The sequence below is a fragment of the Scyliorhinus torazame genome, chromosome 18 (genome assembly GCF_047496885.1).
Source record: "Scyliorhinus torazame isolate Kashiwa2021f chromosome 18, sScyTor2.1, whole genome shotgun sequence".
Taxonomy (NCBI): Eukaryota; Metazoa; Chordata; class Chondrichthyes; order Carcharhiniformes; family Scyliorhinidae; genus Scyliorhinus; species Scyliorhinus torazame.
In genome coordinates this window covers 41,005,248-41,020,214 of record NC_092724.1, presented here as the reverse complement: position 1 = coordinate 41,020,214, position 14,967 = coordinate 41,005,248, and the positions used below count along the sequence as shown (strand labels likewise).

At 45.7% G+C, this 14,967-nt stretch overlaps 1 protein-coding gene across 2 annotated transcripts in view; it reads left to right on the top strand.

Moving 5' to 3' along the window:
- The window catches only part of timm44 (translocase of inner mitochondrial membrane 44 homolog (yeast)), a 133,823-nt gene that overhangs the window by 59,982 nt on the left and 58,874 nt on the right, over window positions 1–14,967 (top strand). For both annotated transcript variants that reach the window (XM_072482643.1, XM_072482644.1), the window contains exon 9: window positions 5,671–5,795. In XM_072482643.1, coding sequence (XP_072338744.1) covers window positions 5,671–5,795 — 125 coding nt within the window. The remainder of the gene's footprint in view (window positions 1–5,670; window positions 5,796–14,967) is intronic.

The window sequence follows — 14,967 nt, the reverse complement described above, 5'->3', positions numbered from 1 at the left end:
CTTCCCCACGTTGAGCTTTTAGCCCGAGAAGTCCCCAAACTCCCTAAGGATCCGCATGACCTCCGCCATCCCCTCCACTGGATCTGCAATATATAACAACAGGTCATCAGCATACAACGTCACCCGGTGTTCCTCCCCTCCACGGACCAACCCCCCTCCAGTTCCTAGACTCCCTTAATGCCATGGCCAGCGGCTCAATTGCCAGCGCGAACAGCAATGGGGACAGGGGACACCCCTGTCTCGTCCCCCGGTACAATCTGAAATATTCCGATCTCCGCCGGTTCATAGACACGCTCGCCACCGGAGTCCTGTATAACAACCTGACCCACCCTAGAGGAATTTTAAAGTTGATGCCTTGTGGACTAGTAGCCAATGATTACTGGCAAGACCAGTGATAAAAGGAGTGGGACCTAATGAGGATAAGATGCAGGTAAGGATCTTTGTAGCTGCAAAATAGTAGTTGGCAGGCTTGGGGTAGAGAATATGGGACAAGTTGGGTCTAGATTTGAGAAAGGAAAGTTATGAATGTTTGGAAACCACTGTAACTTAACTGTTTATTGCAGAAAATAGCATGTTCAATAGTATGTTACAGGTCTTTAATCATCATACATGATGAGATTAGGACATACTTAGTGTGATCTGAAGCCAGCTGACCAGAGTTATACTGCTGATTGTGTTACACGCTTATCTAGAAACCATGAAACACAAATCACAGGGTATTTCTCAATGGGAATGGAAAGCCCATAAATGTTTAATATTAACAGTGTATTCCGAAAAATAGAAAAGCTCAGGGCAAAAAAACAGATGGGAGCTTTGTGCAATTCACTTCGCACCAGTTGCAGTAGATATAAATGGGCCGGAATTCAACATTTTCAGGTGGTTTTGCGTTGTCTCAATTTAATTTGTGTAATTGAAAAGGAATTGAATGACTATGTAGTGTGATTGGGCTGGAAAGGTTCTGAAGACTAATAATGCTTTAGCCTAGAACAATGCTGCAATGGCGTCTTTCATTTTTTAAAAATCCAATGAAGGTGCAAATTTAGCATGGCCAATCCACGTACCCTGCTCATCTTTGGATTGTGGGGGGCGAGACCCACACAGGCAAGGTGTGCGATCTCTTATTTTCTAATCCGAGACGTGTTCCGGTGGTAATTTGAGATTGTGTTTATTGCAAAACTTGGGTAGTACACTTTCAAACATAAACAGAACAAAAATCCCAGTAGGGTGAAAGAAAGAGAAGAATGGAAAGAGAACAAAGAAGAAAGAACCACGTGCACCAAGGGTTTTATATCTCCACGCTTTGGTACCACCCCCCTCTCTGCCTCCTATTGGCTTACAAGTTTTGAATTGTGACTTTTAATTGGCGCTCCGTCCCAGCACTCACACTTGTATCTAACTTACTGGCTGTGCTTACATTGTTACATGGTCACATTTGTAGTCTGGATTCTGAAAAGCTGATGTGTTTCCACAGTATACTTTCCCACAGTTACAATATTTTCAAAACTTGGTTTTAATATTTCCCCACACACTGGGGAATGTTGTAGGGGGTCATTCAGGCTATCATTGGAATCCTGATATGGAACTCATCCACCAACATATTTCACTGGGTCTTTTTACCACACCGTCTACAATTTGTTTATATAGACCATTCACTTGCCTTTTACTATATGTTACTCCCTGTTTCTGTGTCACAACAAAGAACTTATCAGGAACATTGAATAAAAAAGAGCGTTTTATTTTAAATTGTCATATGTTTCATCTGTTTGCTCCTGTCAATCATTCTGTACTGTGGGTCACAGACGGTCTCTGTTTTTATCTCTCCTCTTCACCTTTCCTTTAGATGAATGGCCTTCTCCGCTCCTCATTCTGTTCTAAACACTCTTTGCTGATGAGTCCATGCTCTTTTCATTAACCTCCTGCACATTTGTATCCCCTCAGTGTCCACAACATCCAGTCACCTTACAGCAAAATACCTGTCTCCTCATCTCCATGCTCCATATTCCTTCATGGAGTAATGGCAGTTCTTCAGTACTTCAAAGATGTAGTTTTGACATGTATTTTGCAATTCCATCCAACATCTCCCACTTTTTATCTTTGGGTCTATACATTCCTGACCTCATTCTTTCTTGTTGTGCCAGATGACTTTTATTTATCCATGGAGTTTAATTTGAATGCTTCATCTGTGTCTGGATAAGCTCTTCCAACGCCTCCTGATCAGATAGTCATTGATTAAATTTACTGAATTACCAGGAAAGCCTGCATTTCCCTTTTCAGATGCTCAGACCTTGTTAACAGTTCCTAAAATGATTATCTGCTGTTGCCAGATTATTCTCTTGTTCTGTCTCCTTCACCTTTAATCTCTTTTTAGAAAGTTTTGTTTAATGGTTTAGCACCCTGTTCTGTTGGATTCCATTTACCAGTGAATTGAATCTTCCATAATCCCTTTGGATGATCTCCACCTCCCTTTTGCAATTAACCAACCTACATAATTTTGTACTATCAGCAAATGCGCTTCTAAGGTTTTAATCAAAGTTGTTCATAAAGAATGTGTAAGTAAGTAGCCTGAGAAATAATTCCCTCAGCAATTCAATGAGTCAGCATGGCACAGTGTAAGATACATAAAATTAATAAGACTGAAAAGTGTATTGATGGGGGTATATATATTCATTTTGCCATTCAAATGCAGAATGGAGCTGTATCCACAGTATGAAATGAAAATCGCTTATTGTCACAAGTAGGCTTCAATGAAGTTACTGTAAAAAGCCCCTAGTGCCACATTCCGGCACCTGTTCGGGAAGGCTGGTACGGGAATTGAACCGTGTTGCTGGCCTGCCTTGGGCGTCTTTAAAAGCCAGCGATTTAGCCCAGCCCCAGATTGTGTGGTGTAGTAAACAGCTTTAAAACCGTGAAGACCACAACTGATTGGTTGTGGAAGACAGGTCGAGAGCAGAGTTTGTGATGAAAATATTTTGTCAGTTGGGGGTCCCTTTCAACTCATGGGTTGATCAGGGCTTTAGAAGCATGTTACTCACCTAGCTGCCCTTTAAAAAAAATAAATTTAGAGTACCCAATTCATTATTTTTCCAATTAAGGGGCAATTTAGCGTGGCCAATCCACCAAGTCTGCACATTTTTTGGGTTGTGGGGGCGAAACCCACGCAAACACGGGGAGAATGTTCAAACTCCACACAGACAGTGACCCAGAGCCGGGATCGAACCTGGGACCTCGGCGCTGTGAAACTGCAGTGCTACCACTGCACCACCGTGCTGCCTCCCTAGCTGCCTTTTTAAACTTGTTGAAGGAGGCTTAAATTGGAAGAATATAATTTTATTTAAAACAAAGTTGGATATTTTTGGTTGGATATAAACTAGGGGCTGGTTTAGCACAGGGCTAAATCGCTGGCTTTGAAAGCAGACCAAGGCAGGCCAGCAGCACGGTTCGATTCCCGTACCAGCCTCCCCGAACAGGCGGCGGAATGTGGTGACTAGGGGCTTTTCACAGTAACTTCATTGAAGCCTACTTGTGACAATAAGCGATTTTCATTTCTTTTCATATTTTTCTCTGATAAAAATGAAGATAGTGAATGTATTTTGCTGTAGTGAATGAACATTCAGTATGTTGTGAGATAAAGCACCATAATTATACTTGCCAATTCCTCAAAGTTAAATAATCTTTAAACAATGTAATCTAAACTACTTTTGCCAAAATTCTAGAATGTATTTTATTAAACCTCTGATTAAGTGCTTTTCAATATCTCTGAGTTTAGTGTAGCTGAGGTAAGTAGACCAGAAGTTCTCGAGCCTGTGACCCAATAACAGGCTCAGAATCCATTGGGCAGGATGAGCACGACAGCCTAACTTGGTCACTCTCCAGGGCCCTCTCCTGAAAAGTATGTGTGGACATCAGATTAGGGCATGTTTATGCTCAACAGAAATGCCCTCCCTATTGAGTGGCCTACAGCACACTTGAAGGCTACTGATAGAGTCTAGTTTTATTTCTAGTTTTATTCATATAAGGGATGGTTAAATGCATATAACTAATAAGCAAGTTATTCAAAGTGTCTTGACTGTGGGGACCCAGTCATTTTCTCACAATGAATTAACCATTGTATTCCATACTGAAAACGGAGTGTTCCCTGTGCAATCAACTAATCAATTCTAGTTCGGTCTCCGCCACGCTATGAAACATGGCAAAATGTGAGAAAACATTTTTCCTAGGATTGTGCACGCAAACGCTAAGCTAGTTTTGATAGGCACCAATCAATCTCAAGTAATGTCATACGTTTGATGAGCAAGTTATCCTCTAATTAACAGACATTCATTTGGACAAACCAGCAGGTCCCAGCTAAGAACGAGAAGCCAATGAACGCAAGTGAAAAGTTAAACCAGAGATAAGAATTCCCTTAAAGATAGGACCTTATGGTTGAGGTTCTTTGTTCCTGAATTCTTGAATCATATATCTGTTTGTTTGTGATTTATTTTGTGCTAATGCTTTTGCCATGTGATTGACTTTTTATGTATTGTTTGCTATTTCATTTCTAAGTGTTATTCAGTTCTTATTCAAGTCTATACCAGAAAGTAACTAATAAAGTTGTATTTTTGACACCTCTACCAACCAGACAACTGATTCTAATTAGAAGAGAAAAATAAGAGTCCCCACAACTAACTACTTATTGAGTTGCTTGCTGCCAATGAAACTGTACCCGTGATATTTTCTTCAGGAGTGAAGCCTGTTGTTGAGGTTTGAACATGATTTGATATGCTGATTAGTTGAACCAATCAAACAGTTTAAAAGTAATATTCCTGGTTTATCTTCCTAGCAGAACATTTACTGTCCTTCTATGGAATCCCTTTTTTACGCCTGATTCTGCTTCATAAAGAGGCAGTCTGAAATTGCACTTGTTCATTCACATTCTCAATCAAATATTTCACATGCCCTACATCTACCTTGGCGAGATTTTTCTTTTGTCTTCGGTTTCCATTTGTAGACTTTAAAACACAGACCTGCCCCTGCGGTGCCATTCTATTTGTATGTGTTTTTGCCCACTAGCTTTAAAGTGATGTTGTCTCAATGCACACACTTTCCATTGAAACCCCTGGTGTTTATTATGATTGATCTGCTGGCAAGTTTGGTTCAGTAACTGACCCTGCCTCATTTATTCCTGCAGTGATTTACAAAAGAGAATTTATGTTAAAATAAGGCAGAAGCAGAAACTCCCAAGCAGACTGAACTCAATGAAGAAACAAAGACTTAATTGCTTACTTTAAGTGGAAGGTGTAAATCACTGCACCGTGGTGAGGTGGGAGTGGTGACCCTAAGTTTGATTTCCCCTCTTAACTTTTTTGTTGGTCCTCTGTCACACACAAAGGCTTTATTTTTTGGACACAGCATGTCTTATAAACTGGCTTTTAGATATATTCCAAGTAAAGAAAGGTTGTTTCTAATAAAATAGACTGTATAATGGGATTATTTTTCTAATACTTAGAATTGCAATCTTGTCTACACCTGAAGCTTTTTGACATTTACTTTTGCTCTGAAACACATTGAACCCTTAAAGGGCTGCAGCCAAGCTATTTCTATTAATTTGTTAGAAGTATTTCAAGATCGTTGTCTTGTTTTTGATCAGTTGAGCCCCATAGCTGATTTTGTGTTTGTGTTTTGTTTCCCCAGGGGGGCTATTTTCTAAGACTGAAATGTCAGAGGTGCTGACAGAAATTCTGAAGGTCGACCCGAGCTTTGATAAAGACACATTCTTAAAGCAGTGTGAGAGGGACATCATTCCAAATGTTCTGGAGGTACCTGAAGACATTTAATTTCTTTGTTGAGGGGGAGGGTAAAATCTAGAAAAATACAGTTTGCTGTAAAATATCAGTGAAATGAAATGTAGAAGTGTATTGGTATTTCTGAAAATAGAGAAATCAAAATTATTCATCTTACACTCATAAGGACAGCTTGCAAGATAAACCTACAGGAAAGGGAACAACAATTTATACTTCATGAAAAGAGAGTGCTGATTAGTTGGCAAGTGGACTCCGATTTGTCCTTGAAGGTGTTTCTTGAACTATAGTCGTGTGGTGAAATTACTTCCTGTTATAGAGTCGCAGATGTTTACAGCATGGAAAAAGGCCCGTTGGCCCAGTTTGTCCATGCCACTCAGTTTCTATCATTAAGCTAGTCCCACTTGCCCGCATTTGGCTCATGGAGATAGATACAAGACAGATGTCAGAGGTAGGTTCTTTACTCCGAGAGTAGTAAGGGCGTGGAATGCCCTGCCTGCAACAGTAGTGGACTCGCCAACACTAAGGACATTCAAATGGTCATTGGATAGACATATGGACGATAAGGGAATAGTGTAGATGGGCTTTAAAGTGGTTTCACAGGTCGGCGCAACATCGAGGGCCGAAGGGCCTGTACTGCGCTGTAATGTTTTATGATTGGAGCACATCCATGCAATGTGACATTTCCAACTAAACAAAACCTTGTGGGGCAATAAGAAAAATAAGAAAATAAAATGAGACACCAATACACTACTGCCACTGTGCGTCGGTGGTGGAGGGAGTGAATGTTTATGGATGAGATACAAATCAAGTGGCTTACTTTGTTCTGGATGGTGTTAAGCTTCTTGAGTGCTGTTGGAGCTGCACTAATCCAGTATTCCATCACATATATGACTTGTACTTTGTAGGTGGTGAACGGGCTTTGGGGAATCAGGAGGTGAGGTACTCTCTGCAGAATTCTCAGCCTCTGACCTGCTCTTGTAGCCAAAGTATTTATATGGCTAGTTCAGTCCAGTTTCTGGACAATGGTAACCCCCAGGATGTTGATAGGGGATTCAGCGATGGTAATGTCATTGAATGTCAAGGGGCAATAGTTAGATTCTTTCTTGTTGGAGATGGTCATTATCCGGCACTTATGTGGCACGAATGTTACTTGCCATTTGTCAGCCAAAGCCTGGATATTATGCAGGTTTTGCTGTATTTGGACATGGACTGCTTCAGAGGAGTCAAGCATGAATGGCGCTGAACATTGTGCAGTCATCAATGAACATCCTCATTTCTGACCTTAAGGAAGGTCATACATGAAGCAGCTGAAGATTGTTGGATCAAGGATATTACCCTGAGGAACTTCTGTGTGATATCCTGGAACTGAGACGATGGACCTCCAATCACCACACCCATCTTCCTGTGTGCTAGGTATGACTTCAACCAGTGGAGAGTTCTCCCTCTGATTCCCATTGACTCCGGTTTTGCTAGGGCTTCTTGATGTCAGACTCGGTCAAATGCTCGTTTGATGTCAAGGGCAGTCATTCCCACCTCACCTCTGGAATAGTTCATTTTTTTGGTCAATGTTTGAACCAACTCTACAATGAGGTCAAGAGCTGAGTAACCCTAATGGACCCCAAACTGAGCGTCAGTGAGCAGGTTGTCGCAAAGCAAGTTCGCTTGATAGCATTGTTGATTGCCCCTTCCATCGCTTTACGGACGATCGAGAGTAAAGTAATTGGCCAAGTTGGATTTGTGCTGCTTTTTGTGTACAGGACATACCTGGGCAATTTTCCACATTGCTAGGCAGATGCCAGTGTTGTAGCTTTACTGGAACAGCTTGGTTAGGGGTACTCTCATTCAAGATTGAGACAAGGAGAAATTTCTTCTCTGAGGGTTGTTAGCTTTTGGTATTCTCATCCATAGAGAGCAGTGGAGGTTGGGTGAATGAATAGGTTCACGGCTGAATTAGGCAGATTTTTGTTCAGTGACGGAGTTGAGGGTAATGGAGGGCAGGCAGGAAAGTGGCGTTAAGGGGACAGTATCAGCAATAATTTTACTGAATGGAAGAGCAGACTCTCCTATTCTTCCTCATTATCTTCAGATTTAACTCTACCTGCCGGTCATCTGCACATCCTGCTCGACTGTGTGTGTCTTCTTATAATCTTTCATCATGGTCCGCCAATTTCGTATCACCAAGCAAGTTTTGGTATTTTCCTGTTGATTCCTAAATCAAAGTGCTTTATTTCTGCAGTAAGAACAGCTTCAGCATGGGTCTCCATGAAACACTCGCCACATTCCTTGAGTCCAGGGAAGTTCCATTATTGACCTGTTATTTTCTGCTGTAAATATCTTTCTATCCACAGCCATATTCTACTTAATTCTCTGTGATATTCTCATTACCAATAGCCTCTTAAGCGATACCTGCAGAAAAGTTTTTTAAAAATCCAAATGAAGCACAACCACTAGATTTTCTTTATCATTTGTTACTTCAAAAAGGTCCATGGGGCTGATCAGGCAAGAACTACCCTTTTGAAATCTTTGTTGTATATCTCTGTAATACAAACATAACTGTCTACAATCATAAATGATTTGACTGTTTGCTAAAGACAACCTTTATCTGATGTGATTACCGTCCAGCGAACAGACCCACCACTAACATTTGTGCCATTGTACTTAAATGCGTTACATTGGCTCAAATTGAAAGTACGTATTCAGCTAGACACTTCTCCAGCTCCCACACCCCCACCATTTCCATGTTCATTGTTGGACATAAAGTTAATGCTTACTGTCAAATTCATTTCTAGGCTGTGCCACATCCTCCATCATACAAAAAACATTCTTTAATAGAATTCCTACGGTGCAGAAGAAGGCCATTCGGCCCATCGAGCCTGCACCAACCCTCTGAAAGAGTGCACCACCTAGGCCACACCCCCACCCTATACCCGTAACCCCATCTAACCTTTGGACACTAAGTGGCAATTTATCATGGCCAATCCATTTAACCTGCATATCTTTGGACTGTGGAAGGAAACCGGAGCACCCGGAGGAAACCCATGCAGACACGGGGCGAACCTGCAAACTCCACACAATCATCCAAGGGTGAAATTGAATCCGGGTCCCTGGTGCTGTGAGACAGCAGTGCTCCTTAGGGTTCCAGTGAAGATTTATGGCAAAAAATTTCATTAAATTGCAAGTGAAGGACATCTGGTGGCGACCATGGAGTGAGTGGTCGCACACAGGGCAGCTCTGGCTCGAAGGCTTTGGTTTGATCTCTTTTTACCCGAAAGTGGGGTAGTTTCGACAGGAAAATATAGCTGAAGGTGTGGAGGAGAGATTCCCGCTGTGAGTGGCATGTCGGCTGGTTACCAGACCCAGCAAAAAAAGGTTAAGGACCTGGCCGAGGAACTGGAGGAGACCTCTGGCACAGTACAATTGTGAAGATGGCGGAGGGGGAAGGGCTGTCGCGAGTTGGAAAGCCCCAAATGGAGCTGTTGATGACGTTTATTAAAGAAGAGTTATGCCAGCAACAAAAGGAGTTGCACGAGGGCCGGTCGAAGGGCTTTAAGGTGAGCAGTGGTACCCTTGAAAGGATCGATGGAGCGAGTGGGGAAATGTCTCGAGGCACAGGGATTGCAGATTTCATAGATTTCATAGAACTTACAGTGAGAAGGAGGCCCTTTGGCCCATCGAGTCTGCATCGGCCCTTGGAAAGAGTACCCCACTTAAGTCTACCCCATCCCCATAGCCGGTAACCCCACATACCTTTTTTGGGCACTAAGGACAATTTAGCGTGGCCAATCCACCTAACCTGCACATCTTTGGTCTGTGGGAGGAAACCGGAGCACCCGGGGGAAACCCACGCAGACACGGGGAGTACGTGCAGACTCCGCACAGTGACCCAAGCCGGGAATCGAACCAGGGACCCTGGAGCTGTGAAACAACTGTGCTAACCACTGTGCTACAGATGCGGAAGATGGAGAGGGTGATGTACAAACATGGGTGGTGTCGTTGGGGGCGGAGGTGGCACTACTGGGAGACCTTTGCAAGTCACTGAGGGCAAAGGTACAGGAGCAGGAGAACAGGTCCAGAAGGCAGAATTTGCATATCGTTGGCCTGCCTGAGGATGTGAAAGGGACAAATGCCACGAGGTACGTCTCAAAGGATGCTGGTGGCGGAAGGGTGCTGGACAAGGCCCCAGAGGAGGACGGCGCAAAAGCCGAGAGATGGGGAGCCACCTCGGGCGGTGATTGTGAGGCTCCACCAGTTTGTGGAGAAGGAGAAGATCCTGAGGTAGGCCAGGGAGAAGTGGAACTGTGAATGGATGGGGAAACGGGTCCTAATTTACCAAGATATCGGTGCGGATCTGGGTAAAAGGCATGCCGTGTTTAACAAGGCGGGAGTATTATTTTGAAACTCCGGAAGAGGCCAATGTCTTCATAAGAGACCACAGATTGGAGAGAAGTGAATGTCGAAGGGAGATGGAGGAGCTGGAACATCAGAGGTCAGAAGATGCTGGTATTGTGGGGGGGGGGTGGGTGTTTGTGTTGTGTGATTTTGTTGTTGTTTGTTAAAATGAAAATAAATCGCTTATTGTCACAAGTAGGCTTCAATTAAGTTACTGTGAAAAGCCCCTATTCGGCGCCTGTTCAGGGAGGCTGGTACGGGAATTGAACCGTGCTGCTGGCCTGCTTGGTCTGCTTTCAAAGCCAGCTATTTAGCCCACTGTACTAAAGTTTAGTGAGGTGCGGGAGGTGGCCGCAGGAGATGGCCAGGTGGAGGAGGGGGGCGACGCGACGTGGCGGAGTTGGAGACTGAGCGAGGTCATGTACGGAGAAGGGAGCCATCTTGGATGGGCCCGATTTAGGGCGAAAGTAAAGGAGATAGAAACGGAAGGGGATGATGGCAGAGGGGAATGGAGGCGCAACCCTCCGGTAAGATTCGTAACATGGAATGTACAGAACTGAACGGGCCAGTGAAGAGGTCTCAGGTCTTCGCCCACCTAAGGAGTCTGAAGGCGGGGTTGTCTTTCTGCAGGAGATGTACCTTCGGGTGAAGGGTCAGGTTGAGGAGGGGTTGGGTGGGACAGGTATTCCACTCGGGGTTTCATTAATGGTCGCGGCGGTGGGGGGAAATCCTGATGAGCAAAGGAACGGGTTTTGTAGGGGCCAAGGAATGCGGGACCTGGGTGGGAGGTACATGATAGCAAGTGGAGTGCTGGAGGGGACACCAGTGGTGCTAGTGAATGTATATTCGCTGAATTAGGATGACGTGGGGTTTGTGAAGGATTTGCTGGGAATGATTCAGCACCGAGACACGCATCAGTTGATTATGGGGGGGGGTCGATTTCAACTGTTTGCTGGAACGGGGGGTGGACAACCCGAGCCCTAAGTCAATGGGAAGGTTGAGGATGGCGAAGGAATTGAGAAGGTTTATGGAACACATGGGAATGGTGGATCCGTGGAGGTTGAGGAACCCGGTGGAGAGGGAGTACTCCTCCTTCTCACAAGGTATACTCCAGAATTGATTTTTTTTTTTGTAGTGAGTCGAGTGGTGCTGGTGGGGGTGGTGGGGACAGAGTATGCAGGAATCATGATCTTGGATCGGACAGACAGGAGCAGAGGCCGGGATGGAGGCTGGATTCGGGGCTTTTGGCAGATAAGGGGTTCTGTGAGAAGGTGCGGTCGGTTTCAGAGATCATGTGGAGTTGAATCAGAATGGGGAGATGTCGGAGGCCAAGTTTTGGGAAGCATTGAAGGCAGTGATCCGAGGGGGCGTTATCTCGTTCAAGGCGCACAGGGACAGGAGGAGGAAGGAGGAGTATGGACGATTGTTGGACGAGATAGTCGAGGTGCACAGGAAATATTTGAGAGTTCCCACCAAGGAGATGTTGGCGGAAAGAAAAAGGTTACAGGGGCAGTTTGACAGGCTGACAACAGGAAAGGCAGTGGGGTAGCTACGGAGGGTGAGCGGGTGCCATATGAATATGGAGAAAGGGCAAGCCACATGCTGGCCCACCAGTTACGGAGGCAGGCCCGAAGTTTGTGGCACGGGTTTTTCTGTTGTATGTGGCCCCAGTGGCGAGCGTACGGACAAATGAGATGAGTTCACTGAGTTTTGGGTTGCGCATGGCAACGAGTCTGGGGTGTCCGCTGTTGTTCGCGCTGGCAATAGAGCCCTTCGTGATGGCCCTTAGGGGGTCAGTGGCGTGACAGGGGATTGTGAGGGGGAGTGGGGAACACCAAGTGTCTCTGTTGCTGTTCGTGTCGGACCCGCTGGAGAGTATGGGGAGAATTATGGACATACCAGAGAGGTTTGGGGCCGCCTTGGGATATATGTTGAAAGTCGGAAAGAGTGAGGTGTTTTCAGTGAATGTGGCGGGTCGGGGAGCCAATCTGGGGGCATTGCCATTTAGGGTAGCCAGGGACAGGCTCGGGTATCTGGGGTCCAGGTGATGGAAAAGTGGGCGACGATGCACAAGTGAAATCTGACAACGTTGGCGGAGGAAGTTAAGGGGAATTCAGGAGGTGGGATACGCTGCACCTGACACTGGCAGAGAAGGTCCAGGTGGTTAAGATGAACGTGCTGCCAAGGTTGCTATTTGTATTCCAGACCCTCCGATCTCTATCCCCAAGGCCTTTTCCCGGAAATTGGACGCAGTAATCTCGGAGTTTATATGGGCGGGGAAGATGCCTGGGGTAAAGAGGGCCATGCAGCAGAGGCGGAAAGGGGGGCTGGTGCTACCAAACCTGCTGTATTACTACTGGGCGGCGAAAGTGGAAAAATGAAACGGTATTGGGAGGTAGAGGGGTTAGAGTAGGTTAGGATGAAGGTGGAGCCTTGTAGAGGATCCAGCTTGAGGGCTATGGTGACGGCGTCACTTCTACTGGCACCGGTTAGGTACATGGTGAGCCCAGGGGTGTAGTCCACGATCAGGGTGTGGAACCAGTTGAGACACTTTAGGATGGAGGGGATGTCGGTGCTGACACCGCTGTGTGGAAACCATAGGTTTAAGCCGTGGGAGGTGGATGGCATGTATAGGAAGTGGAGGGAGGGGGGTTGGTGAGGGTGAAGGATCTGTATCTGGAGGAGAGGTTTGCAGGTCTGGAAGAGCTGCGGGAGAGGGTGGGAGCTGCCGAAGGGAAGTGAATTCCGGTATTTGCAAGTGAGGGACTTTGCGCGGAAGGAATGGAGAGGGTTTCCCAAGCTGCCGGAGTACACCCTGCTGCAGAGGCTGCTGCTCCCGGATGTGGAGGGGGAGGGCAGGATTGGTGATATGTATGGTTGGCTGGGGGAGCGCAGGTGACGATCAAGAATAAATGGGAGGAGGAGATGGGGGGTGGTGATAAGATGGGGAGTGTAGGGTGAGGCGATGCACGGGGTAAATTCAACCTCATGCCCGAGGATGAACTTGATTCAATTCAAGTTGGTGCACAGGGTGCATATGACCCGGGCGAGGATGAGTGAGTTCTTCTTCGGGGTGCAGATGAGTGTGAGAAATGTGGGCGAGGGCCAGCGAACCATGTGCTCATTTTCTGGTACTGTGAGAAGGTGGAGAGATACTGGGAGGCGGCATTCGGGACAATATCAAAAATTGTGGGATAGAGGTCAGGCGGGTGGCGATCTTTGGAGTATTGGAAATGCCGGAGCAGATAGTGGGGAGGAGGGCTGATGTTGTGGCCTTCGCCTTTCTAATTGCCCGAAGAAGGATATGGGTATTGTTGAATTGGCAGTCGGTAGTGCTGCTGGCAGGGGGGGCTTGTATGACTTCCCTCGGCTGGAAAAGATCAAATTGAGGGGATCGGCGGAGGACTTTGAGACATGATGGGGACTGTTCATGACAATGTTTGAGGAACTTTTTGTCGCGGGTGTGGGGGAAGGGAGGGGTGAAAAGGGGAAAAACGTGTACACCCTGTGAACTGTGGGGGTTGTAATAATGTTACTGATTTGTGTTTTTTGTATTTTTGAATATGTTTGGAATAAAATACATAAAATAATAAAGAAATTACAAGTGGAGAGTATTGCACAAATAAGCATGATTGTTATATGAAACTGGAGACTGAAATGGCTGAATTACTTTTCACCCTCCTGTGAATCATGGGGTGTGCTATTTAGAGAATAGAGAGTATTCATTTGTTAAAACATTTATTTTAAAATTTAGAGTACCCAATTCTTTGCCAATTAAAGGGCATTTAGCGTGGCCAATTCACCTATCCTGCACATCTTTTTGGGTTGGTTGTGGGGGTGAGACCTACACAGACAAGGGGAAAATGTGCAAACTCCACATGGACGGTGACGAAAGTGACAACACATTTATTAGGGCATCCAGAGCCGTAACAGACAAAGTCACTGATTTGATAGGTAAATAAAATGTGGGAGCTTTCTCTGTTGTGGAGGTGGGAGCTGAAGGAAATGCATTATTAAATATGATTTATTTAGGTAATGCAGAGGCACAATGGAGGAAGGCACAGGGTGTACAGTACGAATATGGGGAGAAGGCGAGCAGGTTGCTGGCCCACCAACTGAGGAAAAGGGGAGCAGCGAGGGAGATAGGGGGGGTGAGAGATGAGGAGGGAGAGATGGAGCGGGGAGCGGAGAGAGTGAATGGAGTGTTCAAGGCATTTTATGAAAGATTATATGAAGCTCAGCCCCCGGATGGGAAGGAGAGAATGATGTGCTTTCTGAATCAGCTGGAATTTCCTAAGGTGGAGGAGCAGGAGAGGGCGGGACTGGGAGCACAGATTGAGACGGAGGAAGTAGTGAAAGGGATTGGGAGTATGCAGGTGGGGAAGGCCCCGGGAGCAGACGGATTCCCAGTTGAATTCTATAGGAAATATATGGACTTGTTGGCCCCGCTACTGATGAGAACCTTTAATGAGGCGAGGGAAAGGGGGCAGCTGCCCCCGACTATGTCAGAGGCAACGATATCGCTCCTCCTAAAGAAGGAAAAAGACCCGCTGCAATGCGGGTCCTATAGGCCTATTTCCCTCCTGAATGTGGACGCTAAGATTCTGGCCAAGGTAATGGCAACGAGGATAGAGGATTGTGTCCCGGGGGTGGTTCATGAGGACCAAACTGGGTTTGTGAAGGGGAGACAGCTGAATACAAATATACGGAGGCTGCTAGGGGTAATGATGATGCCCCCCACCAGAGGGGGAAGCGGAGATAGTGGTGGCGATGGATGCCGAGAAAGCATTTGATAGAG